This window comes from Tasmannia lanceolata, unplaced genomic scaffold (assembly GCF_043159265.1).
Source record: "Tasmannia lanceolata isolate RefF3 unplaced genomic scaffold, GAP_Taslan_0.1 ptg000037l, whole genome shotgun sequence".
NCBI lineage: Eukaryota > Viridiplantae > Streptophyta > Magnoliopsida > Canellales > Winteraceae > Tasmannia > Tasmannia lanceolata.
Window position 1 is genome coordinate 9,479,604 of NW_027518714.1, and position 27,784 is coordinate 9,507,387.

The 27,784-nt window shown below is 38.2% G+C and overlaps 2 protein-coding genes and 1 long non-coding RNA gene across 3 annotated transcripts; 2 read left to right on the forward strand and 1 right to left on the reverse strand.

Annotated features, from left to right (window-relative positions):
- The first annotated feature begins 4,648 nt into the window (after positions 1 to 4,648).
- Positions 4,649 to 14,813, forward strand: LOC143862575 (squamosa promoter-binding-like protein 1). Its single transcript, XM_077373637.1, has 10 exons — positions 4,649 to 5,978; positions 8,439 to 8,620; positions 9,960 to 10,633; positions 11,617 to 11,691; positions 11,832 to 11,939; positions 12,027 to 12,144; positions 12,225 to 12,363; positions 12,499 to 12,676; positions 12,864 to 13,460; positions 14,054 to 14,813. The coding sequence occupies exons 1-10, from the start codon at positions 5,488 to 5,490 to the stop codon at positions 14,513 to 14,515; spliced, it is 3,024 nt and encodes a 1,007-aa protein (XP_077229752.1). The 5' UTR covers positions 4,649 to 5,487; the 3' UTR covers positions 14,516 to 14,813.
- Positions 14,814 to 15,143: 330 nt separating this feature from the next.
- LOC143862576 (major pollen allergen Ole e 10-like) lies at positions 15,144 to 17,434 on the reverse strand. The gene is made up of 4 exons (XM_077373638.1): positions 17,287 to 17,434; positions 16,532 to 16,557; positions 15,581 to 15,815; positions 15,144 to 15,385 (listed from the first exon to the last, which is right to left on the reverse strand). The coding sequence occupies exons 1-4, from the start codon at positions 17,333 to 17,335 to the stop codon at positions 15,354 to 15,356; spliced, it is 342 nt and encodes a 113-aa protein (XP_077229753.1). The 5' UTR covers positions 17,336 to 17,434; the 3' UTR covers positions 15,144 to 15,353.
- Positions 17,435 to 20,992: 3,558 nt separating this feature from the next.
- LOC143862485 (uncharacterized) lies at positions 20,993 to 26,994 on the forward strand. Its single transcript, XR_013240325.1, has 2 exons — positions 20,993 to 21,272; positions 26,506 to 26,994. It is a non-coding gene; the product is annotated as an uncharacterized LOC143862485 (long non-coding RNA).
- The last annotated feature ends 790 nt before the right edge of the window (positions 26,995 to 27,784 follow it).

Here is a 27,784-nt window from a genome sequence, read left to right on the forward strand (position 1 = left end):
ACTGGCAGGACTATCTCTCAACTGGGGTATGCTAGTGTAATTGGTAGTCTTATGTATGCTATGACTTGTACTAGGCCAGACACAGCATATGCTGTAGGTAAACTTAGTAGGTTTACCAGTAATCCTAGTTTTTCTCATTGGAATGCAGTCTATAGAGTTTTAAAATATTTAAAGAAAACTATAGACTATGGTTTATGTTATAGTGGGTATCCAACTGTAATAGAAGGATACTCTGATGCTAGTTGGATAACTGAGCGTATAGACCATTTATCAACCAGTGGGTGGATTTTCACCCTTGGTGGGGGAGCAGTCTCCTGGGCCTCTAAGAAACAGACATGCATAACAACTTCAACTATGGAAGCAGAGTTTATAGCTCTGGTAGCATGCTGTAAAGAGGCGGAATGGCTTCGGAATTTGTTATTGGAAATTCCGTTATGGTCTAAACCAATGCCATCGATTTATGTCCATTGTGATAGTCAGGCCACACTATCAAGGGCATATAATCATGTTTATAATGGTAAGTCCAGACATATAGGACTTAGACATAGTGCTATAAGAGAGTTACTTACTAATGGAGTAGTAACTATTGATTTTGTGAGATCGAGCCAAAACTTGGCCGATCCATTCACTAAAGCTCTTGCAAGAGATCTGGTGTGTAAAACATCATTAGGGATGGGGTTAAAGCCATTAACCAATAGTCACCAATGATGAAACATCAACTCAACACTTGAATAAACATCAAGTCTTGAGTTCAATGAGTCCAAGTACATCATATGGAGTGATTGCAAGCACTATAATCTGTATTATTTGCCATCCCAAGGTAAAGTGCTTGGTACCTGTAATGTTTAAAAAGAGAAGGCTGAGTATTTAAACTCTTAATAGGCTTATAACATAATGTTGGAGTGTCTTAGTTACAGGGGCACTCTTGATAAGCCTACCTATGTGAGTGTGGGAGTGGTGCCGTTTCCTATGAGACCTGGCTAGTCTCTAGAGCGCTCATGAAACCAAGATATAGACACAAGGCCAGTTCATGTGTCGGTTTTAGAAATTGCCCAAAGAGGTGAAATCTTGTGTGTGAAACGTATCCGGTTAATCATATAGAATAGCTAGTTCACGTCTACTATGCAATTCTGGTTAACTTTGATATGTCCTCACTAAGTAAAGGTTCAAATCGAGAGATACCTTCATCTATGCATAAGATTTCCAAGCCTTATGAGAAAATTTTCTTTGATTTTGAAAATGGTGGGGGATTGTTAGTGATTTTGCATTTTCAAAATCATGTATATTACATGTTTTAGTGTTTTGGAAAATGTTTTATCAAAAACGTTTGGGAAAAAGAAAATGTTTTCTTGGAAATATTTGCTTTTACAAAAGGATGTAGAAGTGTAGTTGAAAAAGATAGTTCCACATCGGATGAGAGAAAAGAAAGAGAAGGGCTTATAAAGCACTACCTTTTCTAACTCTTGTTGATTGCACATTGGGTTGAACCCATGGTTGGACCCGCGGGACGGTGCAACGCACCGTTCGCACACGCGCGCGCGCGGCGTGGGCAATGGGCTATAGGGCGCATAGTGGCACTTTATTGGCGCTTTTTTAGGCGCACTTTGCACTTCGCACGTACGCAACGTCGCGAGGAGCGATTGGAGCCTTTAATTTTTCCAGATTTGATCTGCACCGTTGGATCAAGATGAAGGTGGACCGGTCGGATGGGTGGGTCAAATGGTTCGCAGGCCCATCAAGCCGAATGGTTCAGTTGGGTTGGGCTTCGGTTCGGGCCTAACGGTCGGCCCAACGGGCCCATGACTCCAACGGTCAAAGGGTGTGATCAAATGGGTTGTGTCCCTTCCCCCAACGGTCATGTGCCAAGGGGGTGCGATCCACACCATAGATGGTTGATCTAACGATGACTGGGTTGGAGAGAGGTTTTACTCAAACCAACAGTCACCTCTAGAATCGATCAGGACCATTCAAAATCAATGGGTGCGATCTAACGGTCAGATTTCAAACATTCTGGAAAGGTGCCCTGTAGAGGTGTTTTTCACACTGAAAGTCACCAGATGGTCTATAAAATATGTGCAAACTTCAGTCATTTAATATAGAAATCGAATTGGCAATTCTGACTGATTTTACACTCTCTTCTACACTCCTACAAAAATCCCCAAGTATTTCTACATACTGTTTTTCTTTTGTTTACTGTTCTAGATACTGTTTTTCTGCAGAAACAGAATCTAGAGATTTCTCTAAGGCTTGAAATTTCGGAAGGGCATTTCAGGTTTGATTCCGCTAGTGCTACGCGTCATCAAACATTAGTAGGGCTTCCCTACTAGGCTTCATTGTATCTTGGAGGCAATTCGCGGATCCCCTTTGCACACTACTAGTGGGGGCGAATCTTGTCTTAAGGAAAGTGATATCTCGCCTTGAAGCAACAAGTTTCTGTTTTCTATCATCAACAGTACCCTCTACAAAATTTCCAACAGTTTTGACAGCAGAAAGGGAGTCAGATTCCACCCAGATTTTACAAATGTTTTTGGATTTGGCTAACTCGAGCCCATGACTAATAGCTCGAAGCTCCAGGATGTTGATTTCTGATTTAACTTTCTGAGAGGAGAATAGAGCTATTGCCGTGCCAGAGTGTGATCTCTAATGATGCCTCCGATAGAACCTTCTGAGTCGGTGAGCGACGCATCGGAATTCAATTTTGACCATCCAGGATCAGGTTTTTGCCAGATGAAGGGCTGCATTTTATCCCTTGTCTGAAAGAGTGGGAGGTCGAAGTTTTCAGTGAAGAATTTGGATCGAATTAGATCTCCATCATTCAATTTCAGAAGAGTGTATCGATCAAAATAAAGATCTTTTTAAAGGGTTAACACTTAACGGGAGAGAAGTCTTCTTAAACTATAAAATTAATAGAAGAGTGTATCGATCAAAATAAAGTGATGCAAATTTCGTCACAGATTTTTTGTCGTTCCCCATGTTATTATCTAGGCACCCTTTTGCTCTGTCTTTATCTTGAAACCAATCATAGTGGCCACATTTTTTCCCGGCCTTGCTAAAACAAGTCGGAACGAACAGGATTACATGTCCCTCACTTTTACACTTTAGTGCTGATTTCGCGAATTTACCCGTCTTCTCTCGTACACGTTTTATTTACCTGCACTAAAAGCGGCACATGTTAATCACGTGAACGACGACAGATGGCAACAGCATTGGGACCAGATGTGGACTCACTACATGGTACCGTATGTGTGTCTGTATCGAACGTGACGCATTGCAAAAACCAAAAACCAAAAACCACGGACGCAATGTACTCCTTGGCTCCTTGCCATGGTTTAAAATTTCGGTTTCGGTAACCGTTTCGGACCCCACCAAAAACCGAAATTTCGGTCTCAAATTTGGTTACAAATTCCGAAATTTTGTAACACTTTTTTAAAATAAATAAATAATGTCATTAAATCAAAATTTCGGACCGAAATTACCGAATTGGTCCGAAATTTGGTAAATGGCAAAAAATTTGAATTTCGGAAAATTTCGGCTTCGGTGATTTCGGTCCGAAATTTTAAACCATGCTCCACGTCTAAAATAGAGGTTTAAATTTACAAGCAATGGCATTCAAGATGACAACATTATAGCATCAATACTACCAAATTTATGCCATTCAAAATGATGACACTGTAGCATCGATGCTACCAAATTTATGCTATTCAAAATGACAACCACTGTAGCATCAATACTACCAAATTTATGCCAAGATTCACAGTGCCTTAGCCTGATATTTTCTACACAATGGGTCCCACCAATCAAGGGTCAAGCTCTTGCTGATATTATATGAATGGGGGTCCGACTTCTGCGGTGGTCCAAATGGTTCGACTCTCAACTCCTTTTTATCTCTCGAAAGTCGGGATTTTGAGAAAAGGGCGTAGCCAAGTTTGTTGAAAAACATCAGTCCTTTTCTTTTCACTTTCTTCACACGCAAAAAGATTTTGCGGAAAATGGTTTCCAAACACCCGAATCTCATTGTGGCTGAAAATCATCTCAGTGGAATTTAGTCACACCACTTGCTCGGATTCTTTTCGCAAGTGCAGGGGCATTGCGGGCCCCATCTATTTTCTCTCTTTCTTCAACGATACAAGCTTTCATGAAACATGTGTTGTGGATAGGGCTGCAACTTGAGTCGGGTTGAGGCCAACCCAACCAGGCCCGACCCGACCCAATTTCCAACCCGATGAACTTCAGCCGGATCCAACCTTAGGGAGCCTTTGTTTCCCAACCCGACCTGAGTTCAACTCGACCCAACCCGAGTTTCTAAGCTTGAAAAAAATCAATTAAAAACGTCGGGTTTCACTAGGGTTGGGTTGCCCAAACCCTCTCAACCCCAACCCATTTCCAACCCGGGTTGGGAAAACTCAACCAGGCTCCGAACCGAGCCGAATCCGACCCTAACTTTTGTTTGGGTTGCACCCGACCCGAGTTGCACCAGTCTGGTAATAAGGGATGACAATAGAGGGGTAGTTTGGTAATTTTAGTAAGCAATGTAGTTGGTGTGTCGGTTTCTTTCTTTTTGTGCTGGATGTCCTCGTTTTGAAAGGTTCGTTAAAGTCGCTCTCTCTCTCTCTCTCTCTCTCTGTTATGTCTTTTATTCTGTTTCGATTGGTTTGTTCTTGGATTGTTCTGTAGTGGTAAGAAAAAAAATACAAAGGAAGAAGAACCAGAATTAAGAAGTTTTGAGTTTTCTCTACTTGGAATTATCAAAGTAAATAGAAGGGTAGATAAAGAGCAGGTGGGGTTGAAAAGGATTCCAAATAAGAGTCTACTGTTTGTGGCACATACTATTAACGTGAGCACCCCCCCTCCTTTGTTGGTTCTTCTTTTGGAGAGTGGTGGTGGGGTTCTTTCTTTTTTAGGTTCAACAACCCACAAGCTTCCTCTCAAGATCTTCAAATTCTCTATTTTTTCTTTTTTTCCGATTTTGATTTTAGGGTTGTTTTCTTTGAAGTTTGGACCTAGTTCTGCTCCCAAAATTTAGTTTTTTCCTCTGGTTTTTTTTTTTTTAAAAAAAAAACTTCTTCTAGGGGTTTCATCGTTCTTGTTGGGTATATGCAAAAGGTGTGGTTTTGAGGGAAATTGATGTTTTTACTGGTTGCTTTGCGTCTTCAAATTTGATTTTGGGTATAGAATTTGAAGAAATTTGAAGCTCTGATTGAGATTTCTCATTCTATTTCTCTTTCCCTCAGTTTTTTTATTTTCTTTTTCTTTTTTTAACATATTTTTCGTGTTTTTAAATTGTTACTGTGGGTATGTGGATTGCTCTTGTATGGCTACAGGGTTGTGTGGGGGTATTATTTCTAGATTTTTGGGGATGTGGGAGGCTTGTTACCAGTGAATTTAGGGTTTATTTGATCTTGAAAGGGATGCCCTTAAAGCTGACGTGAAGCTTTTGGGTCTGATTTTAGTATTTCTTGTCTCGAGGTTACCCAAACTGGATTGCAAATGGTGAAGGGGAAACAACTTATGTTGGGTGAACACAATCATGAATGGAATTCAAATGAGTGGAAATGGGATAGTAATCTCTTTATTGCGGAGCGATTGAACACAAGCCAGTCCTTTTCTAATTGCATACAGCTCCTTCCTAATGATACTGTCTTTGAAGACAGAAACTCTCTGGAGAAACGTAGGAAGGTTTCGGTGGTAGAAGAGAATGGATTGAGACAAGAAGATGGTTTGCTTTCGCTTAAACTTGGAGAGAATATTTACCAAATTGTGGAGAGAGATGGGGGGAATGATGGGTTGAGCGATGAGAAGAGGTTTAAGGCACCGCCAGGTTCATCAAAGCCACCTTTTTGTCAAGTCGATGCGTGTTATGCAAATTTGAATGATGCCAAAGACTACCATCGGCGTCATAAGGTTTGTGAGATGCATGCCAAATCTGGAAATGTTCTTCTTGGTGGTGTATTACAAAGGTTCTGTCAACAGTGTAGCAGGTCATTCTCTAAGCTCAGTTAGCTCTTTACTAAATTCATTTTTTAGTGTTTCAAATTGAAAGAAATTAATTCTAACACTTGTGCCATTGAATGAATTCAAAGATTCTTTGTTTGATTACAATCTAATTGTAACTTGTCTACCAATTTGGTGTGCAATGGCAGTTCCAAATATTTGAATTGGACTGACTTCTCCTATGCTATTTGTTTCATATTACCCCTTTACTCTCTTACGCTAGCTTAATATCCACCCTGCAGTTCTGCCATCTTCCATTGCACCAAACCAGATTTGATATTACACCACGTGGCTATATTCATCATGCTTCTATACATGTTTTGTTACATTGCTTTCACATTTTTGAGACCTGTTTATTTATCCATGGAGCAACATTTAGTACCAAACATGCAAATTCTAGTTTGCATCAATTTGACGTCTTCCTCTATTTCTTAGATATCGAGTCTGATCATTGTGATTTTTTTATTTCTTTATGCATACAAAAAAGAGATTCGTAGAAGTCTCTAAACCCTACCGTTTGTGCATAACATGCACCATCCTCTACTATTAGGGGCAGATTACATTTTTCGTCTATATCGAGCCATCACCTAAGCAGAGGATGTTACTCGTGTTTTGTATAGAGTAATGCAATCTTGGCTATATTACATTTTTGCTTTACGTGTGTTCTTGTCCTAAATTATTCTTCGAGTCCTTTAATTCTTTTAGTGAAATGTTTGATATTTCGATATGGGATAATTTCAAAGAGATAAAAGTGGGAAGTAGCATAAACACATTAAGTAAGCATGTGTCCCTCCCAATAGTTAAAAGATCATGTTGAGATGACATTGGCCTTGCTAACAGACACGAGGATCCACAGGGTCCAATGTACCAGTTTTAAAGGGCTTTGGGAAGTGGTTGATCGTTGAGGTTTCACATGAAAGTATGCGTGCGTGTGTTAAGTAATTCCCATGACCGGACATTAGTTATTCCTGGATCTTTGGATCAGAAATTTGCATTTTGAGGATAAATAGGGACTGAAAGTTGAAGAAACAAAGGTGTAAAGATAGTATTTGCTGCTCTGTTGCTACGCCTTGTTCAGGGACATATACGAGCTAGAGTTCTTTCCTTTAATCACCTTGTGGGAATCGAGTTTTTTATTCGGGAAATAAGTGGAAAAGGAAAACATGTGAAAACTGAAGCTAAAACAGAAATAGCTCAGAAACTTGGTTCAGGTTTTGCCAATCTGATTTTCATGAGTATCATGTCTGATTATGTCAATGCAGTGGAGAGTGACAACAAAATTGTTGCTATCCTACTGTCGGAAATTCTGTTGATGTTTCACTTTTGTTTTTTGACACGGTTACTGGATATTTATTAAAGGTGAGAAAGAAAAGTTAAGGACAGAGCTTGCCCTGCATAAAGAACGTAGTATACCGCCCTTGGTGAGCATGTCCTCAATCTCATTGGAAATTCAAAGAATATGAGGAAATATAAAATCACTCCTCTACACAAGTTTAAGATCCTGTCAATGAAGTAAACCTTCCTCCACACCCCCATGAGATCATGCTGGACGACAACCCTCATGCAGGAGCATTCCCTGGATTTTCTACATCGGCCGGGTAGTATTGTTTGTGTTTTCATATAGGGTCATGTTTGTCATATTGTTACTTTCATGTGTTTTTAGTGGTCTTTTCATTGGTAGGGCAGTTTGGTTATTTTGGAGGTTAGTTGTCCTTTTCAGTCATTTTGACTTAGTTAGGGGTATAGTTGTCTTTTACATTGTATTGGCAGCCTATGAAAGGCCATCTCACTCTCATTTGTAATAAGTTCCTGAGATTTGAACTGGAGATTGCTTGGGAGAGATTAGAGAGAGATTTTTTTTCTCTTCTCTTTTATCTTTGTAATTTCTTCTTGGAAGTGGAAATTTAGATTAGGATTTTCTAATCTTTTCTCATTTCCCTCATTTTTTATCTTGTTTAATGCAAGATTAAAATCAAATTAGGGTTTCTTGCATCCCCTTGCAAGAATCGAGATTTTCCACGGGAGATCTGATCATTTTTCCGGCGAATCCAAAGGCCCTTTCACGGCCACTTGCATCAACAACAACACCACAGCCCCCCCCCCCCCCCCCCCCGGGGGGCAAACATACCCAATTTCTTCAACAGAAATTTGGAGGCAAGTAAGAAGATCCCTAGCCTCCGCTTAATTGGCATCCACTACTCAATTGAGCTGGAGAATGCCAATATCAGCTCCTGATTTCGAAAACATCACCAATCCTGGAAGGACCCCCTATCATTTTGGATAATGCCAAGTTGCTGTCGTTTCACCTAGGATATGAGAAATTCTGAATATTATGTGCAAATGGTATTCCTTTTGAATGTCTATTTTTCAAAGTGAGAGTCCTATTGAAGGTATTTTATTTATCTTATCTGGGTTGTAAAAGTATCCTCTGTTTGGTATATGCGTAGGTTTCATATGCTTCAAGAATTTGATGAAGAGAAGAGGAGCTGTAGAAGACGCTTGGCTGGTCATAACCTGCGACGAAGAAAAAACAATCCTGATACAGTTGTTAATGACCATCCTTTGAGGGACGATCGTGCTAGCAGATATATCTTACTTTATCTCCTAAGGATTCTTTCCAATTTGCACTGTAAGTTCTGCATGGTGTTTATTAACTCTTCATTGTCACTATCAGGGAACTTGCTTGATCGTTGAGTTATTTTTACATATTTATTCCACTGGTTTAGCTTTGATGTTTTGCTCTGGGGGGAAAATGCAATTTATAGTTCTGTCTTCAAGTATATCTTCTTATTATTATTAGGTTTTGCTCGCAGTATCTTATGGACTTCGTCCTTGATGTGCTTGGAAGAACTCTTCTTCTAAACTCAAGCAAGCATATTGTTATCATGGCAAAATTTGTGCTAATTCAACTGATTTGATTTATGATCCTTATCTTCGCTTGTTTTTGTTCTTTTGGCAGATAGGCTGATATCAAAGCTGTGATGCCTAGAATGAGGCACAATACCATTCAGTTCATGAAAAACAGCGTATTTGCTTGCAATGGACATGTGATCAATACAATAATAACACAATAGCCGTGTTGGAATAATATTTCACATTTTTATCATGAATCACTTACCTTCCTGAACCATCATTGTAATGTAATGAGGCACACCCACTATTATAGTGGGTCCCATTTTCAATTGATATGGACCACCCATTGATAGGCATTAGGCCTTTCTTTGGATCACCTATGGCCTCAAAATCATCCTATTCATCCAATCCTAACATCCAATAATGTTTTTGTGAGTATAGACGGTAAATAATTACATATAAGCAAAATTTCACACTGTTTGAAAACAATATATGTATTCGATGTTAGGATTGCGTAAGTAGTTGGATTTTTTGGCCATATGATATCCAAAGCAGGGCCTGTCAAATGGATGGTTCCGATTAATTAAAGGGAAGACCCACTATGGCGTAGTGAGAGCGCCTCATTGTACACATAGAATATGATTCATGCATACATATGTATTCATGTATATCATTAAACAAACATATGTATTCATGTATATATTAGCTATATGTATCATTGTGTGGTAAAATGAATTATACCATCGATAACAAGATCGTCTCAAAACATTATGGTCCATGGAATTCTCAGAACCATATTTCATGAAGTTTCAAAGGCAATTTGAATACATTTATGAACCATTTCATCTTCAGGAAGTGTCTGCACAGTTATGATGAGAACAAATTTGACATGTAGAAAACATTTTTCTTCGAGAAAGTATATCAGATGTGCATCCTCTTCTATTTCTTTCCAATTTTACTGTATATATTTATCATGAAGGACGGTGAAGTGTGAAAAAACACTAATCATAAATTTGAACAAATGCACTGCATTTTCAGTAACTGGAAGATGCTTCTTAGTGTTTATTCTCATAGATGAGCAATATAGTATTGATTCATTCTTTCTGAAATTGTAGCAAACAACTCGGATCAGTCAAAAGATCAAGATTTATTATTTCAGATTTTGGGAATGATTTCCAGTTCTGTTGGTACATCTGCATCAATGGACCTATCTGAACTCATAAAATTACCACAACCTCTACAGAGTGCTGCGACATTTGCCGGAGTACCTGGCGAAGAAACACCTACTCTTGTTTCAAGTCCTATTAGGGGCTTTACTGCTCCAGAACCTTCGGTGGCTGTATGTTCACCCATGGCAGCATCTTTGAGCTGTAGCAGTCAAGATCCTACAACAACTATGGGTCAATCAACTCCCACAAGTGTACCTGGAGAAGGGAAAGGTTCAGTTCCTTCTAAAGATTCCAGTGCCTTATGTCCAGAAAAGGATGAGCCACAAAGGCAAAGAGATGAAGAATGCCCCTTAATGGTTTCTCTGGAGGCAAAGGGTGGGGAGACGACCAAAACCAAGTTAAGAGATTTTGATTTGAATATAATCTACAATGAATTTCAGGATCACAAAGAAGGATTAGACAGGCGGCCTGCACAGAACAATGGGAGGATTCAAGCTGGTTACTCTGATTTCTCTTCATGTGTACAACGGGGTGTTCACCAAACAAGCCCAGCTCCTACTAGTGGCAATTCTGAATCAACATCTCAAAAGTCAGTTTTTAGCTCTGGTGAGGATGTTGGGGTAAGCCTTTGAGCTGGCACTACAATGAATTAATAATAATTCAAATTGTAAAACCTAATTACAGAATTCTTGTTGAGTAGTTAATCATGCTTCACAATCTTGCGGTGAGTGCAGATGCAGGGGGAAATGCAAAGCTGATATATTTGATTGTTTAACTGCTTGATTCTCATGTGCCTAAATGTTACCTAAGTGAAACCCTCAGCCATTATTCATCTTGATTTGACTCCAGAACTCGGGGGTTATATGGGCTCGAAATTAAAAAAAAAAAAAACACTTCAGATAAATTGCTGCTTTAGTTCAAGAATTAGATAACGAGCAACTTAGTTTTAATGCCACACTACTGTTTCTGAAATTAGAATTTAGAAATTGCACAAATTGAGAGAACTTTTCTTTTTGAAATGAAATTAAGAGAAATTGTTAGGCATACTCTTTTGCATGGTCTATTAGATTGTCTATTTGTTGATCGAAGTTCTTTAGAGTGGACTACATTTTAAAAAACTGTGGTTCTATAATTTGGCGAGGAAGCTTCTCAGGACTTACTTGCCTCACTTATCAGAAGCCAAGAATAGACATAACCACTCAAACTGATGAAAGGTGGACCCCACCTACAATAATCTTCCATTTTCTATAATTGTATTATTCAATGAAGATACATGAATAATTTCTGATTAATTCCCAGGAAAATGATGTCCCAATCATATCAGGATAAAACCCACCAAAAATATTCCAATTATCCCCCAAAACTAAAATAACTTGCCCAAAGAATCACCAAAACTGGAGGAGTTAACTCCAATTCATCCCCAATAGTGGTTAGAGCTTTCACCTTTCTTTTTCTAAATACTTTTATCAGTAGACCTGATGTTGTTCATGTTTGGTTTGAAGTACTTTGGCATGCATAAAATACAAAAATTCATAGAAATCACTGCTTTTTAGTTGAGCACTTGAGATATGTCCTAAATGAGCCACCTTACTGTTTCTCCCAGTGCCGCACAGATCGGATCATTTTCAAACTCTTTGGCAAAGGTCCAAATGATCTTCCACATGTCTTACGAGCACAGGTAGGCCTACATTGGAATAGGTTTTCTTAATTTTTGGATTTGTAGCATCACTAGAGACCCTCAAATATATGGTCTTTGCATACATTCTTTGTCTTTGAAAGTTTGTTTACATGGAAGAATCTGTTGGCTTTTCATATCAGATCCTGAACTGGCTATCACACAGCCCAACTGATATAGAGAGCTACATTAGGCCCGGATGTCTTGTCCTCACCATATACTTGCGTTTATCAAAGAATATGTGGGAGGAGGTATGCTTTAAATGAGATCAAAGCCTGGATACTATAATTTTGAGTAATTTTAGAGACCCACACTGACAAAGTTATTCTTTTGTATAGCTGTGCGGAAACCTAACTTCCAGCTTGAAGAGGCTTTTAGAGGCTTCAGCTAACATTTTCTGGAGAACTGGATGGATATGTGCCCAAGTGGGACATAAACTTGCATTCATACATGATGGTATATTTAAACTTGGGAAATACAGAAACTATAATTCATAATTCTCCGTCAATAAGTAATATTTGACCATGTTGACACAGGTCAAGTTTTGTTGGATACACCCTTGCCGAGATCTCAAGATACCCCTTTTATTCTCAGTGTCACGCCTGTCGCTGTTGCTCTTTCCACAGATGCAATAATCACAGTGAAAGGGACACACTTAACATGTACGACCACAAAGTAAGTAGCATCTTTCTTTTCATATGCACTCTATTCAAGTACTTCTCAGAAGTAAAAGAAAAATCATAAGATATTAAATTGAGTTATCTTCAAGTTAAAGCTTAGTATGCTTTCCTTTGTCTTCGTAATGTTCAGGTTGCGCTGTGCATTTCATGGAAATCTGTCAGTCTATGACATTGCTTCTGATCTGAAAGAAAAAGAGAATGGTTCTTTGACAGATTGCTTTGAAATCTTTGATGGGCATAATAATGATATCCAGACACTCAGCTTCCCTTGCTCAGTCTCAAATATGAGTGGGAGAGGATTCATAGAGGTGCTTCTATATCTTGGATTTTTTTTTTTTGGAATGATGCTTCTATATTTTGGATGATCACTTCGTACACTAAGCCCTTCATTTTCTTTAGAACTAAACATGATAGCACACAAACTAGCTAAGAACCAAACAAAACTGTGCATGGTTCAGGTCCAGAAAATTTGAATTTCTAATGTATTTATTTCAGGTCGAAGATCATGATCTAAGCAGTGGATTCCTGCCTTTTATTGTAACAGAGGATGACATTTGCTCAGAACTTCATACATTGGAGAGTTCAATAGAGGTTATCGAGGTTGACAACATGAGATCAAGGGATCAAATCATAGAGTTTCTACATGAGTTTGGTTGGCTTCTCGAGAGAAGCCACTTGTCATCCAGATCAGATCTTGCAATCATTCAGCACACAGGGTTTTCTAATGTAAGGTTCAAATGGCTCTTGGAATTCTCAGTGGAGCGTGATTGGTGTGCTGTAGTCAGGAAGATCCTTAACATTCTGTTTGATAGAAAAGTAGGAGGGGCTGATTATTCTGTGGAAGAGTTGCTGGATGAAGTTTGTCCTCTTCATCGGGCGGTTAGGAGAAATTGTGGGTCGATGGTGGAGTTCCTGCTCAAGTACAACCCAAAGGAGGAAAAAGCAGCCCTAGCCAATCCAGAAGCAAAATTTAGAAAGAAGTTATTCGTGTCTAACAGGAGGGGTCCTAGAGGTATCACTCCTCTTCACATTGCAGCCTCCATGGAAGGTGCAGATGGTGTACTTAATCTGTTAACTGATCAGCCAGAACAGGTACACATTTTCCGGATTTACTTGTGCGATGACAGTATCACTCTACCTTCTTTTCCTCTGGTTGCGACATGCCTGGCATCCCCAAGGTTGTCGCAAGGAAAAAAATGCCTTTTTGGTAAGTTTATGGTGTTTGGTTGCCAATTTAGCATCACAATCCTTAGTGACTACTAGAAAAGATTCAAAGGTAATTATTGCTTGTCTGGTGACGTGACACCATTGTTCCCTACTTAAACCTCCCATGCCAAACTTCTCCAAAAAGGAGGAATTTGGCAAGTAGAATTTTGCTTTTTCTCTTCCCCTCTTTCGCTCTCTCCCCTCTCTCTCTTCCCTTTCTATATTGTTAATGACACCCCCTCCCATACTCTATGAATTTGGCAACCAAACACTACTATCACTATTCTACGAGGTAAATCCTAGGTAGATCAAACACTACAAATGTTTGTTTCCTCCCTATTGACTACTTATACGACTAATCTACAAGGTAACCATCTGCATCTAAACAGAGCCATGGGAATGCCATTTTATTGGTGATTTGCTCTATTTTGTCTATCTTCTTTATATTCATCAGTTGGTGCCAAAATTATATTATTCAGGATTGGCTACAGACATGGGAGAATAGTCGGGATGAGACAGGGTTTACCCCCAAAGATTACGCTCGTCAGAGAGGTCATGATTGCTACATTCAGCTTGTTCAGAGGAAGAAATCTAACAAAACAACAGGAGGGCATTTGATCCTTGACATGTCAAATCCTTCGCCAACAACTGAAAGGAGGGTTGAAGAGTCTCTACTGATACTGCAGGGAAATTCCATTAAGCAGAATCAAGTTGCCTTTAACATTGATAGCAGAAGCAAAGAGCAAGGGAAGTGCCGGCTCTGTGAACAGCTGTCTGTTTGCAGAAGTGGGCACCGAGCTCTGCGCTACAGACCGGCCATTCTCTCAATGGTAGCCATTGCTGCAGTCTGTGTTTGTGTGGGTATTCTCTTTAAAACCCCACCTGAAGTCCTCTTTGTGGTCGGGTTCAGGTGGGAGCAGATGGACTATGGGTATATATGAGATGTATTAAGATCTTAGAATCTTGGTTGTAAGAAGAGACGGATTTGTTTGTATTTCTTCTATTAGAGAGTATAGTGTCATCTAGCTCTTCTAAATATTCAAGCTCTTGATGAGATGTATTCAGGGAGCCGTTGGACTACAGGTGTATATGAGATGTATTCAGATCTTAGGATCTTAGTTGTAAGAAGAGATGGATTTGTTTGTATCTATTCAATTAGAGTGTATATTATCAGCTAGCTCTTCTGATATTCACGCTCTTAATAGATTTACTTAATAGATATTTGTTTGTATGGTGTAACCCTTGCTGCCCGAAATGCAAAATGATTTGGCTGATCGTCTTGCCAAATCAGGAGCATCTAGCGCCTCACTTTATATGGGGCAATCTTTACCGCCCGAAGTGCACTTGTAATCCTTTCTTTTTAATGAAATTGGTATCTTGAAAAAAAAATAAAAAATCCATATCCATTATAGAGTATGATGGGATCTGCTGAATTAATCACTGGTCTTGTCTTTATGCCATTAGTGTCACTGCATTGATATTAACTGTCAATTTTGCCACACATATCTTGTCTATATGCCATTAGCAGACTGCATAGATATTAACTTTCAATTTTGCCGCACATATCAGTTATTAATATGATCCTTATATTCAACTGTGGTTTTAGGAAGAAGAAGACTTATTTTCTCTTCTGGGTAAATCAGCAACACATATTTCTGCATAGACATATAACTATTCTTATAGAAGGGTTCTTGTGCTTATCACATAAAGGATAGAAATCGAAGAAAATACTGGCAGCTGAACCACATTGGAATATGTTAAGACCATCAAATCTTCCGCTTAAAAATAGGGGTAAGTGCAACTACCATAGCCTGCGCAAGGGATAGAAAATAAAATCATTAGTATCAACACACAATATTTAGCATTTGACATCTTTATTAGTCAATCCTTTGAAAATCCAAAAAAAAAATTGATTTACTTGACTAAAAAATTCAAACTGAAAGAGGAATACTGGAATTCAGTCTTCTGATATTGACAGAAAGATAAAAGATTGAATGAATGCTTACTAGGGTCGGTCACAACAATAAGACCGGAGCCGCTGAAGTGGCAATTCCAGATGTTCCTGTTCTTGGACTGGTAGTAGAGGTTCATTGATATAGAAGCATGGGAGATTTTGTTGTCTGGATAAAAGCACGGGCAGCCCTGTCGTAACACACTGCAGTCTACTTGAGAGCATGCATAGTTTATGTTGTTTTGCAAAGTCGCATCATCCGATGAAGGCTTTGCTACACACCATGTTTTCTGTCATGATAAGATACAAAACATCAGTGTTGATGAATTCTTCTCTTTTTATTTTAAGTACTAGTCTGGAACTTGTGTTTAGATTTACTGTCTTTACTCAATTTTTAGCTGCAAACTGAACTTTCTTAGGTTGAATTCTTCTCTTTTCATTTGAAGTAATAGTCTGGAAGCTGTGCTTAGATTTACTGTCTTTACTTAAATTTTAGCTGCAAACTGAACTTTCTCAGGTTGTAGCAATTGTTTGGTTACATAAAGCTAGTAGTCATGATTAGAATAGTGATATTCATAAAAAAAATGATTAGAATAGCTATAACTACCAACTGTCATTTTCAGCACAGTTAGATAATTCTGATTAGCTTTATAAAATCAGAACAGCATTTACTCTAAGAAGTCAGTACAGTTCTGCATCTGAGAACAGTGGGTGATTTGTGTAACACAAGTTATGGTAGCTTTCATGGTAAAACTGTGTTGGTAATCTGGTTGTTTTGTGTGGATTGTTGCACGAATTCTGGTTTTTTATTTGTGTATTTTTCTTTTTCTCTAAGAATGTAGAATCTCTAGTCTATATGACAGAACTTTGGCTGATTTGAATAAACAAGTAAGACTATAGTAGCTTGCATTCCGGATGTGTGTTCGTAATTTGGTTGTTTACTATGTATTTCTGTTGACTATTGGTGATTTCCATCTTTTTCATAATAGTGTAGTATTGGAACTACCTGGCCATGAACCAATCTCACAATTCCTGCAAAAATTACATAAATAGATCAATCACATTATGAATTGGAGCTCTCATTTCTACAGTATCTTTTCTATGGTCAGATCATATGTGACAATAACATGAAAGAGAATCAATTTAAGCATTCAGTAAGAGCGATCTACCAATTGATAAAACCACATCACAGGCATGAGAGAAACGAGGCAAAGATTTTAAATCCTGGATTTAAATAAAGGGAAGACATCTTAATCAAAACCCATTTTAGAACTACTGTAGTACTTTTCCAATTGATGAGACCACAGTTGAAATATTGGCTGAGAAGTAGTGAAGAATTGAAAAGCCAGGTGGATCTGAGGAAGAATTGAAGTATTAATGCTGTTCGATTTGAAGAAAGTATTAAGGAAAACCAAATTCAAAATTTTCTGGAACAATCTGCCAAAAAATTACAGGCAAAGACAGGTATATAGTTAAACTGGCCAATGAATGATTTTGAAGAAATTTCAATTTGTCGGTAAAACCGGTTCAGATCTAGAAAGCTAACTAATTGAGACCCAATTAATGAAAATCCAGTCCAGATTTAACTGAATTTTTTTTTCTAGTTTAGTAAAAGAATAGCGGAGATTGGAGGTAATTAACAAAAACCATAGTCACATTCAAGAAGAATGACAGATAAACAGAAAAACAAACCCAGTCTGGAATCAGCTAATACAAATGAGAAATGCAGCAAAAAAGAACTAAATGGTGCAGCGTATATACCTGAGCTGAAGCACAACAGTAGGACAAATGAAAGCATGGGGAGAGACATGAGCGCTTTTGCAATGGCTCTTGATTATCATAAGAGAGTTGGGTTGGGAAGTGGGATTTTGTGGGTATTTTATAGGGAGGAACAACAACGGCTATATTTCATCCGTTATTTTCCTAGTTGTTGCTGAATAGCAGTGTTGTGGAATTAGGTGGAGAAACCGACAACCGGAAAGTGATCAGACAGGCATGTGACTTGTCTCATGTGGCATTTTCTTCATTTAGGTCTTCTCCATTTTTTTCTACATTGGTGTTTTTGAGAACCCAAAAAATCAACCGTTAGAAAATCTTTACAAATGAAATGTGACTCCTGTAACCAGATTTACCTTCAACTTTTGATATATTTTACTTGGTTTTTGCCATAAATATGGGTTATCTACTATTTTTTTTGTGCGCTGCCGCCCCCCCCCCCCCCCCCCGCGCCTAAACCTCTTGTAGGCTATTTCCCCCCCTTGACGGCTGGGGAAATAGTTGACCTCTCTCTCTCTCTCCACACACACAACAGGAACAGTTGGTGGGCCAAACAGAAACAGTTGGTGGAATGGTGGGCCCATCTTTGAACAACGTAGGCCCCGCCTATACCACACGATAGGATAATCCAAACCGTCCATTTGATGGGCCATAAACGTAAATAGGTTGCGTCCCAAAATATTATTTCCATAGGCTGATCCTAGCCCTCCGATCTAAATAGAAACTACATCTTATGCAACCTCTATAGATTGTAGGGTTGTGATCATTCTACGCAAATGATTTTTGGGGCACAACCTATTTACATTGTGGCCCATCAAATGGACGGCTCGGATCATCCTATGGTCTGGACGGTATACTTCATTTTCAAAAATATGGGTGGGGCCTAAATTGGTACGAACCACACCATAGGATGATCCAAACCATGGACGGCTTGGTTCATCCTATGTTGTGGACGGAACGCTTCAATTTGAAAAATATCGGTGGGGCCTATGATGGACGGCTTGGATCATCCTATGTTGTGGACGGGCCTTAATGTTACTGTGCGACCACAGGATGATCCAAACCATTCATTTGATGGGCCAACCCTTTTGGGGGCACAACCCACTTACGTTATGGCCCATCAAATGGACGGCTCGGATCATCCTATGTTCTTGACGGTACACTTCATTTTCAAAAGTATGAGTGGGGCCTAAATTGGGCTTTCATGTTACTGTACGAACCCTCTGTAGATCGGTTAATAAAGTGAGGAGTGCCCTCATCAAAATACAGTAGTGCTGATAACATTTCCCATTAATTTTTGAGAGCTTTTATGCATATTTGTTTTCAAGCATATCTCTTAGACCAGCAAATGGCTTTTGAACGGCATCAATTCTCCCATCTGTTTTCAACACACCGTCGGAACTCCAAATCTCTCTCACACACTCTCTCTCTCTCTCTCTCTCTCTCTCTCTCTCTCTCTCTCTCTCTCTCTCGTTTTAAATAAATAAATAAGCCACTATTGATAAATTTTGAGAGAAAATAAATGAATACAAATCTGCTGTCTCTCTTTTCTTCTCGAGTTTTAAATAAATAAATAAGCCACTGATAATAAATTTTGAGAGAAAATAACTGAAAACAAATCTGTCTAGTTGCATTTTGCATGTGAAATGCATAAATTATTGGGAAATGATATCCGCACTTCCTCGTATTAATAATGGCACCCTTATTGTAAATTACCACAATGGTGAGAGGAAAGACAAATCACATAGTTGATTAAATTTCATAAATGTGCTTAAACAAGCACTTACAGAGAGATAAAACTACTTTCTTCTTCAGGTATTTGTTTGTCCCCTCCATATCTTAATCATACCTTCATAAGGTATACAGTTGCTACAGCTGCTGCAAGAGAAGCACCACCCATAAACACCCATTTTCGCATGTCCTTCTTCATTCCTTCATTTATTTGAAGCATCTCTTTATTTAATTCAGAGATCAACTTCTCCTGATCCTCACGAATGCGTTTACAATGCTCAACCCAGAGCAGTTCCACTTTGTAAATGAACTCTAATTCTTTCACCCTCAAGCTGAGACTCTGGCGGAGATATGCCCATTTTGTTGTGAAAAGGGGGATGCCTGGATGCAGAAATATGGAGGGATAAGGAAGGAGTCAAAACAAAACGGAAATTCCCCACAAATCAGCTAAAATGAGGATAAAGAAGGAGGAATTTATTTTCGCCTAAATTGGTGGGAGTCAATTAGAACAAAACGGAAATTCCCTAAAAATCAGTCGAATGACTTATTCCAGATTCAAAAACTACGTAGCAGCCTGAACAAAACAGAAATTCCCTAAAAATCAAATAGAATTTTTTTATTGCTCTCTTCTCGTCGATAAATTTCTTATTTTATTGCTCTCTCTCTCCCTCTCTCATACCTCCTTCCTTTATACGTATGATGCAATTCTCAAAATCCGGGGTTTAAGATCATCCAATCGTGCAACATTCTTGGGGCACGGCTTATAAACATGGGCCCAAAAATTAATGGTTTTGCCGATAAAAAAAAAATTAAAAAATAATGGTTTAGATCATCCATTCAAGTGAGCCCTGCTATCCTGCACGAGCAACATGCTTGTGCACCATATAAAAAACGCCTATACTATCTATCGGATGGTCCAGATCATATGGTCCTTGCTATTGTTAGGCTACCGGTGAAGATAGAATGGGCCTACACTTGAATAGTATGAGTCATCCAGTGTTCATCTCTCTCTCTCTCTCTCTCTCTCTCTCTCTCTCTCTCTCTCTCTAGGGGTGCAATTAGGGGTGCAACTAGGTTTACTCAGGGTGCAACTCGGGTAGGGTTGGGTGGGGTTGAGGCCAACCCGAACCCAACCCGAGTGCTCATTTCTCCGACCCGAAGAGGGCTAGCCCAACCCAACCCGCATAACTATTTTCTAAACCCAAACCCAACCCGATATGTAGGAAAAAAAAAACATAAATTGGTAGAAAAAAGAGGTCCCTGAAAATCATCCGTTGGTGCCATGCACAAGTCCCCTTTCGACCCATAGAGATCCACCTAAATCACTTGGGAAATCGAGACCATTGATTTGACGGATCATTAAATCAATACATACATGAGACACAAATTTTAAAATCCAGACCATTGATCTGATGGATCATCACGAGATCTCATGCGGATACATGATCCGATTGTTGTTGAGAACGCCTTAATCATATCATCCATCAAGTATCATTTAGGCCCGGTTTGAATTGCAATAATTTTATGGAAAAGTTAGGAAAAGAAAAACCTTTTCAAAATTTCATGTTCTTTTATTGTTTGATTAGTCTTGAAATAGATGTAACTTGAATTACCGGGTGCAAATTTTATTTAGGCTACTGAGATCCATGCTTTCAAGCTTTCCTGTCATGTCTCCATAGCATAATAATACTAGGCAAAGAATAGGAGATTACTCAGCAAAAAAATCACTTGAAGATGTCCATTTTGTTGTGAAAATGGGATGCCTGGAGCAGAAATATGGAGGGATAAGGAAGGAGGAATTTATTTTCGCCTAAATTGGTGGGAGTCAATCAGAACAAAACGGAAATTCCCTAAAAATCAGTCGAATCGCTTATTTCAGATTCAAAAACTACGTAGCAGCCTAAACAAAACAGAAATTCCCTAAAAATCAGTCGAATCGCTTATTCCAGATTCAAAAACTACGTAGCAGCCTAAACAAAACAGAAATTCCCTAAAAATCAGCTAAAATGGAAATTTTTTATTGCTCTCTCTCTCTCTCTCCTTAATAAATTCCTTATTTTATTGCTCTCTCTCTCTCCCTCTCTCATACCTCCTCCCTTAATACGGTTTTAACAAAGCAATCTCTTAGTAAAACCCCAATCACCCATCAACCTTTCTTCTCTGTTTCTTTAACTCTTAAGCTTTCTTCCCAGCAACATCGGCCACGCCCATCCCCCCCTCTCTCTCTCTTACAAGGCAAGGCAAGGCTCATGTTTGATTTTCCTTTTTCTTTTTTCTTTTTTCCTTTTGTTCATTAAACATATGAAGAGATGGAAATGTGACAGTCTTCGTGGTGAAGACGTATCTGGTTAGAAAGCTTGGTCACGAAGCTGATTAAATCTGTCTCTTCTATTATAGCAATGTGTATGCTTAATTCTACACAATTGCTTTAATAGTAATGTTTTGAAGAATTCTTTAGGATTGCTTTAATAGTAATGTTTCGTTCAATGGGAGGTTTCCTTCTACTGCCTTTTATTGCTAATTTGACAAATGGATTTGCTTTTTAATTCAATATTGTTGGTTTTAATTCTTTACTTTCCTTTGTTCAAAGTTTAAAGTTTGGTTTTATTTACGAGTCTTTGACCTTATTTTTATTATACGGATATTGTTGATGGTATCTTATCTTAGCAGGTTAGTATTGATTATCGGGTTATACTCAATGGCGAGTATTTCTTTGTCTATTTGAACGTGTGGATTTATGCTTATCTTGGGTTTGTTATTGTTTGTTTTTTTATTATTCCCAAATTGATCATTGAATTTGCTTCTTAATTGAGTTGTTAAAAAGTTAATTTTTTAAATTCCTGCATAAAGACCTATTCTCTTTTCTACCATTATCCCTCTTTTCTCTCTCTCTTGAAATTTGAGCATCCTCCTCTAATTTTTCATCATGGGTTCCCAAGCAGCACCAAATAACATGCACAATCCGTGTCTAAGACTAAGATAACACATCAGAAAATCACCATCCATTCTCCTTCCTTAAGAAGATGAAACAACAAAAAGACACGTAGAAAATTAGTCTTCAATGTTTTGATTGTCTCAAATGAATCTCTACTTTCATTGAGAATTTGAGCATCATGGCATGAAAGAATTAATCATCCTCTCATTCTTCACGTCAAGAGTCTCAATCCACAGTAAGGGGCCGTATGGATACGCGGATTTTAGAATCCGGGATTTCTTCAAAATTTTAGGTAAGAGACAAGAGAAGAAGCGGACCAGCCCTCGTTTTTGACTTCTCACCCTTCTTTCCGTCAACAAGAGAGTAGCATATCCTCCCATATTTCCAGGTTTTAGAAATCTTAGGATGCACGAAAGATTTTTAAAACCTAGTTTTCTCGCTTAAAATCCAAGCAGCGGCAGCAGCTTGATCATGAACCATCTTTTACTCTGTTTTCAAACTAAAAACCTGGATTCTAAAATCCTCGTATCCAAACAGCCCCTAAAGGATAAAGGATTGGACATACACAATTCCATGGCTAAGACTAAGATTATCTTAAAAAATTGTCAATTTTAAATTTGTTTGACTTTTTTTTTTTTCGAATTAGTCCCACCAGTATATATGTTAAGTGGAATTAGAAAAATCGGAATTCCAAGAGTAAGTTCCCTTTGGAACCCTTTGGAATTCCAAAAGCTTATCGTGGCACCTCTCTTTATGATTTGTTTTGTGGACTTTCAAAGCAAACTTTATTCCAAATTTTGAATTTTCTAGAGAATCAAAATTTAAGCAAATCTAATCGACTCCTATCAATGTCTATTTATGGAGAGTTTTAAGCTAGGGGTTATTTAGGAATGTTGTAGGAAGTTCCAGATTTCATTGAGATAAGATTGATTTGGGAATTTTAGCCAATGAGAACTAGATTTTAGAGTTAAAAAAAGAAGAAGAGAGAAAGTGGGAGAAAATTTGGGATAAATTTTGAATTTTCTGGAAAATCAAAATTTAAGCAAATCTACTCGAGTGGCATCTATGGAGAGTTTTAAGCAAGGGATTTTAGAGTTTAAAAAAAGAGAGATAAATTTGGGAGATGGATAGCCAATTATTAGAGATTTTGTTGGAGGTTTGATTGAAGATTAAAAAGGGAAGTCTTTAGATTATGGTTTGGAAACGTGAGGGAGGGAGAAAATTTATAGGTGTTACTAATAATGGTAGAGTAAGGTTTATTGTCTTTAGATTTCATTTCCTAATTTTTGGATGGTTTTGGAGGGTTAGGATTAGGATCAAAATTTTAAGATTTGTTAGTAATTAAAGATTCTAACCATTTCAGGGTTAGGAGGATGAAAAAAGAAAATATTAAAAAGTCGTTTGAGAGTGAAAGTAGGACAGCGTTCCACAGTTAGCTTTTTTTTCTTAATGTCTGAATTTATCACAATGATTTTTCTTTTTTTATATGGCTGGTGTTCCAAATGTGAATTTTTTTTTTCTAATGTTGGAGTGGGATCAATGGTGATGCTTAATGGTTGGTTAACCTAATCATCTATGAAAATACATCAATGGAGCTTCATAGAGAACTAATGTTGGATTTTTTTTCATACTTGCTCATCAATGTGCCAAATTTAATTTCTACATTTTTTTTGTCTGAGCATGCGTCTGCTCAAATTCCTTGCTCATATTTTACATGAAATCCCTTTTAAACCCATCCTTTCATCAGTAATTTATCTTTTTTGTCGCCCCCGTGCATGGCACGGGGTTTCTTATGGTGAGACGAAATTGGACGCCGACACGTAAGCATGAACAGTAATTTGACCTTTCCTCTTTATGATAGATAGATATATTATTAGATTAGATTAGATTTTAGAATCCAGGCTTTTAGTTTGAAAACAGTATAAAAGAGGGTTCATGATCAAGCTGCTGCCGCTGTCCTAACAGCGTTTCTTGGATTTTAAGTAAGAAGACCAGGTTTTAGAAATCTCTCCTGCATCCTGAGATTTCTAAAACCTGGAAAAATGGGAGGATCAGCTACTCTCTTGCTGTCGGAAAGAAGGGTGAGAAGTAAAAAACGACGGCTGGTCCTCTTATTCTCTTTTCTCTTAGCTACAATTTTGAAGAAATCCCGGATTCTAAAACCCGCATATCCAAACGGCCCTTAAAATTTTAAAAAAGCTTCGAATAAGAATGTAATTACATAATAAATCACACATATTTTTTTGCCAATGGGATTTGCTAGGGACTATCGCAGAAGGCATTGCGTGGGTGAGCTGTTGCTTGTGAGAACCGCCACCTTAGATGAATTACATGAATAAGACAAAATTTGATCCTCTATGGCTGCGCTCACAGGCAACGGCCCACCCATGAAATGCCTTCTGCGATGGTCCCTAGCAAATCCCATTCTATAGAATGCACAAACTCATTTTATCCGTGTCTCCGTTTTACATAGAATGTACAATAGAACCATCATGAAGCTATGCTTTCAAATCCTATGTACATACTTTTTTATTATTCATATGAAATCTCTTTGAATTTTTAGTACAGATTTTCATTGTTATTATTCAATGATTCTTAGGGATTTGCTAGCATCCATCGCAAATGGCATTTCGCAGATGGTCTGTTGCAACTGACAGCAGATAGACAGGCTCACTTTTCAGCAGTATTTGTCTTCATTCACGAGGTGGCTGCTGTCAGATGCGACCATCCGCGAAATGCCTTTTGTGATGGACGCTGGTAAATCCCCGATTTTATTATTTAATTGGATGCTGGATTTATTTATTGATGTCTTCTCTTCCTTTCTTTTCTTTTCTCTTCATTTTTTTTGCCTTTTAAATCATTTTTGCTTCTTCTCTTAGTAGTGATGTTATGTTCCGTCTTCTAAATCTCTTTGAACCTTTTTACATTATGTCTTTTTGGTTCATTCCAACTACTAACTTTTAAAGTAGGGACTAATTGGCAAAAATCCTGAGGTTAAGAAAATTTAATTAGCATGGAAAATTTTAAGGTGTATACTAACTTGCTTTTACTAATAGAGATATGCCTTGTCCCAAAACTTTTCTACATAAGATGATCCTAACCCTCCAATTTGAGCTCTATAGATTGTAACCAGTCATATTCTACTTTGTTTTTATCAATATGGTATATTTTTATAAAAAGGGGAAGAACTGTATGTATTTTTCTTAAATATGAATTTGATGAATTAAAGTCCTAAATAGATAGGATCTCTATAAATCTATATGACTTTAAATAAAAGTCTCTAATATTTCTAATATTTTACATGATTATTACAATATCATCGATTCATCCCTCACATACTATTTGTTTTGCTCCATTATACAAAGCATCTTTTAGCCTCGTGGTTGCTAAATTTTAAAACTGTAATATTTCTAGAATATTTTCCTTAGACTATTGCTTTTTGTAATGGTCAAATATTCATTAAAAATGTGGACCGAGATGGTTAATTACAAATGATTAAAAAAACAAAGAAAAGAAAAAACCGGAAACAACTCCGGCCCAATACAAAAAATATCAAGCAGGATGGAAATCTTATTGCTCAAGGGCCTACAACTGTACCCCCCACCCCGGGGCTAACTCATCTGCTACTCCATTTGCCGATCTTCTAAGCGAAGCTCTAGTGATAGTTTTTAGAGCCACATAATATCGAATAACATTACTAGAGTCACCCTCCACCGCCACTTTGTTAAGGTCCTCACCCTCCAATAATTTAATACCATGGAAAGCCGCCCTAACCTCCTCCTCAGAAGAATCAACTACTCCTAAAGGACAGGCAAAAGCCAAACCACACTACCCTTGTCGTCTCTAAAAACGCCCCCCTACAACAGCTAGACCGGGGATTACCAAAGCTAGACCCTTCAAAATTTAATTTAAGAAGCCCTCGACCCATGATTCCAAATCTTGTGTGACCACTGGCTGAGGTGTGGAACTATAGTAGATTTCCCTCCACCCATGCCACAACTCGAAGGTAGACACAAACCTAAAGCTTGGCAAAGCTCTAACCCAAGCAATAGCTAAAGCAAACACCTCGAGGATAAGAAAAGAGCTCTTTACTTGCCCCTTGAAGGTCCTTCTCTCCTTCCAAATGACCCATAATGTTGCAAGAAAAGAAACATTCCACGAGATCCTACTTTTGATATGCATAGAAAGAGAAGAAACATTCCACAAGATCCTACTTTTGCTCCTCAAAAGCCATTTGCTGGTCTGACCCTTCCCCTCAGACAAATATGCATAGAAAGAGAAACGAGAGAGAGAGAGAGAGAGAGAGAGAGAGAGAGAGAGAGAGAGAGAGAGAGAGTAACCCCCACGGTGTGGGCCAAGATGCCAAAATCCTAGGTGGCCCATTTGAATCGAAATAGGGCTTCGATTCCGTTCCTTTCTAGAAAATTTTAACGCAGGTTATCTCAGACAAGCTCTCTCTCTCTCTCTCTCTCTCCCTCTGATATCTTATTTATTCGTTTTTATTCCCCTCTTCTGATGGACATTTTTTTCTTCCGTAGGTTTCGCCATGTCTTACCTCGACATATCTCCGGCAGAGTCTCCGCTCGTGTCTCCGTTCTTCGACTCTCCGTTTGGGTCTCTGTCTTTCCGGACATCTTCAAATAGGGTGAGAGAATTACAGTTCAATTACAAAGTTGAAAAGCTCTGGGTTGAGCATTGTAAACACATTCATGAGGGTCAGGAGAAGGTGATTGCTGACTTAAATAAAGAGATCCAAGAAATAAATAAAGGAATCAAGAATGATGTGAAAAAATGGTGGTTTAGGAGTGGTGCTTCTCTTGCAGCAGCTGCAACAGTTGTATACCTTATGAAGGTAAGCTGTGATTAAGATAGGGAGGGGATGTAGACAAACAAATACTAAGAAGGTAGTTTTATCTCTAGTTTTATCTCTTTATCTCTTTGTAAGTGCTTGTTTAAGCACATTAATGAAATTGAATCAACTATCTGTGATTTGTCTCTCTATCTATTAATACCACCAAGTTCGGATATCAGTTCCCAATAATTTATGCATTTCACATGCAAAATGCAACTAGACAGATTTGTATTCAGTTATTTTCTCTCAAAATTTATCATCAGTGGCTTGTTTATTTATTTAAAACTCGAGAAGAATAGAGAGACAGTGATTTGGAGTGATGCCGTTCAAAAGCCATTTGGTGGTCTCACCCTTCCCCTCCGACAAATATGCATAAAAGCTCTCAAAAATTAATTTAGTATTATCTGCCAAAATGCTACTGTGAGACATACTTGTGTAAGAGCTCTATGAGATGCAACACTTGGACCCACCCACATGACATTAGATTGATCCGGATCGTTCATCAGATGACCCAACTAACAATGAAGATATAGAAGCATAGAAATAACTCCAACTGGCCAATCCTAACCATTAGATCTGTAGATCCCATCGTATGGATAGGATTTGGGATATTTTCTAGATATGCCATTTCAATGGTGGTGCCCATAGAGAAAGTGATGGGCTGAATTTGCGTTGGACCCTAGCAAATCCCAAACAAAAAAACAAAACCTTGGCATACTGAACAACAAATCCATGCCTCTACTTCTCAGAAGAAAGCTTAAGGAACATTAAAAAAAAATAGTATTTATGGCAAAAACCAACTAGAATATATCAAAAGTTGAAGGTAAATCTGTTTACAGAAATCACATTTCATTTGTAAAGATTTTCTAACGGTTGATTTTTTAGGTTCTAAAAAACACCATGTGTAGAAAAAAGTGGAGAAGACCTAAATGAAGAAAATGCCACATAAGACAAAGTCACATGCC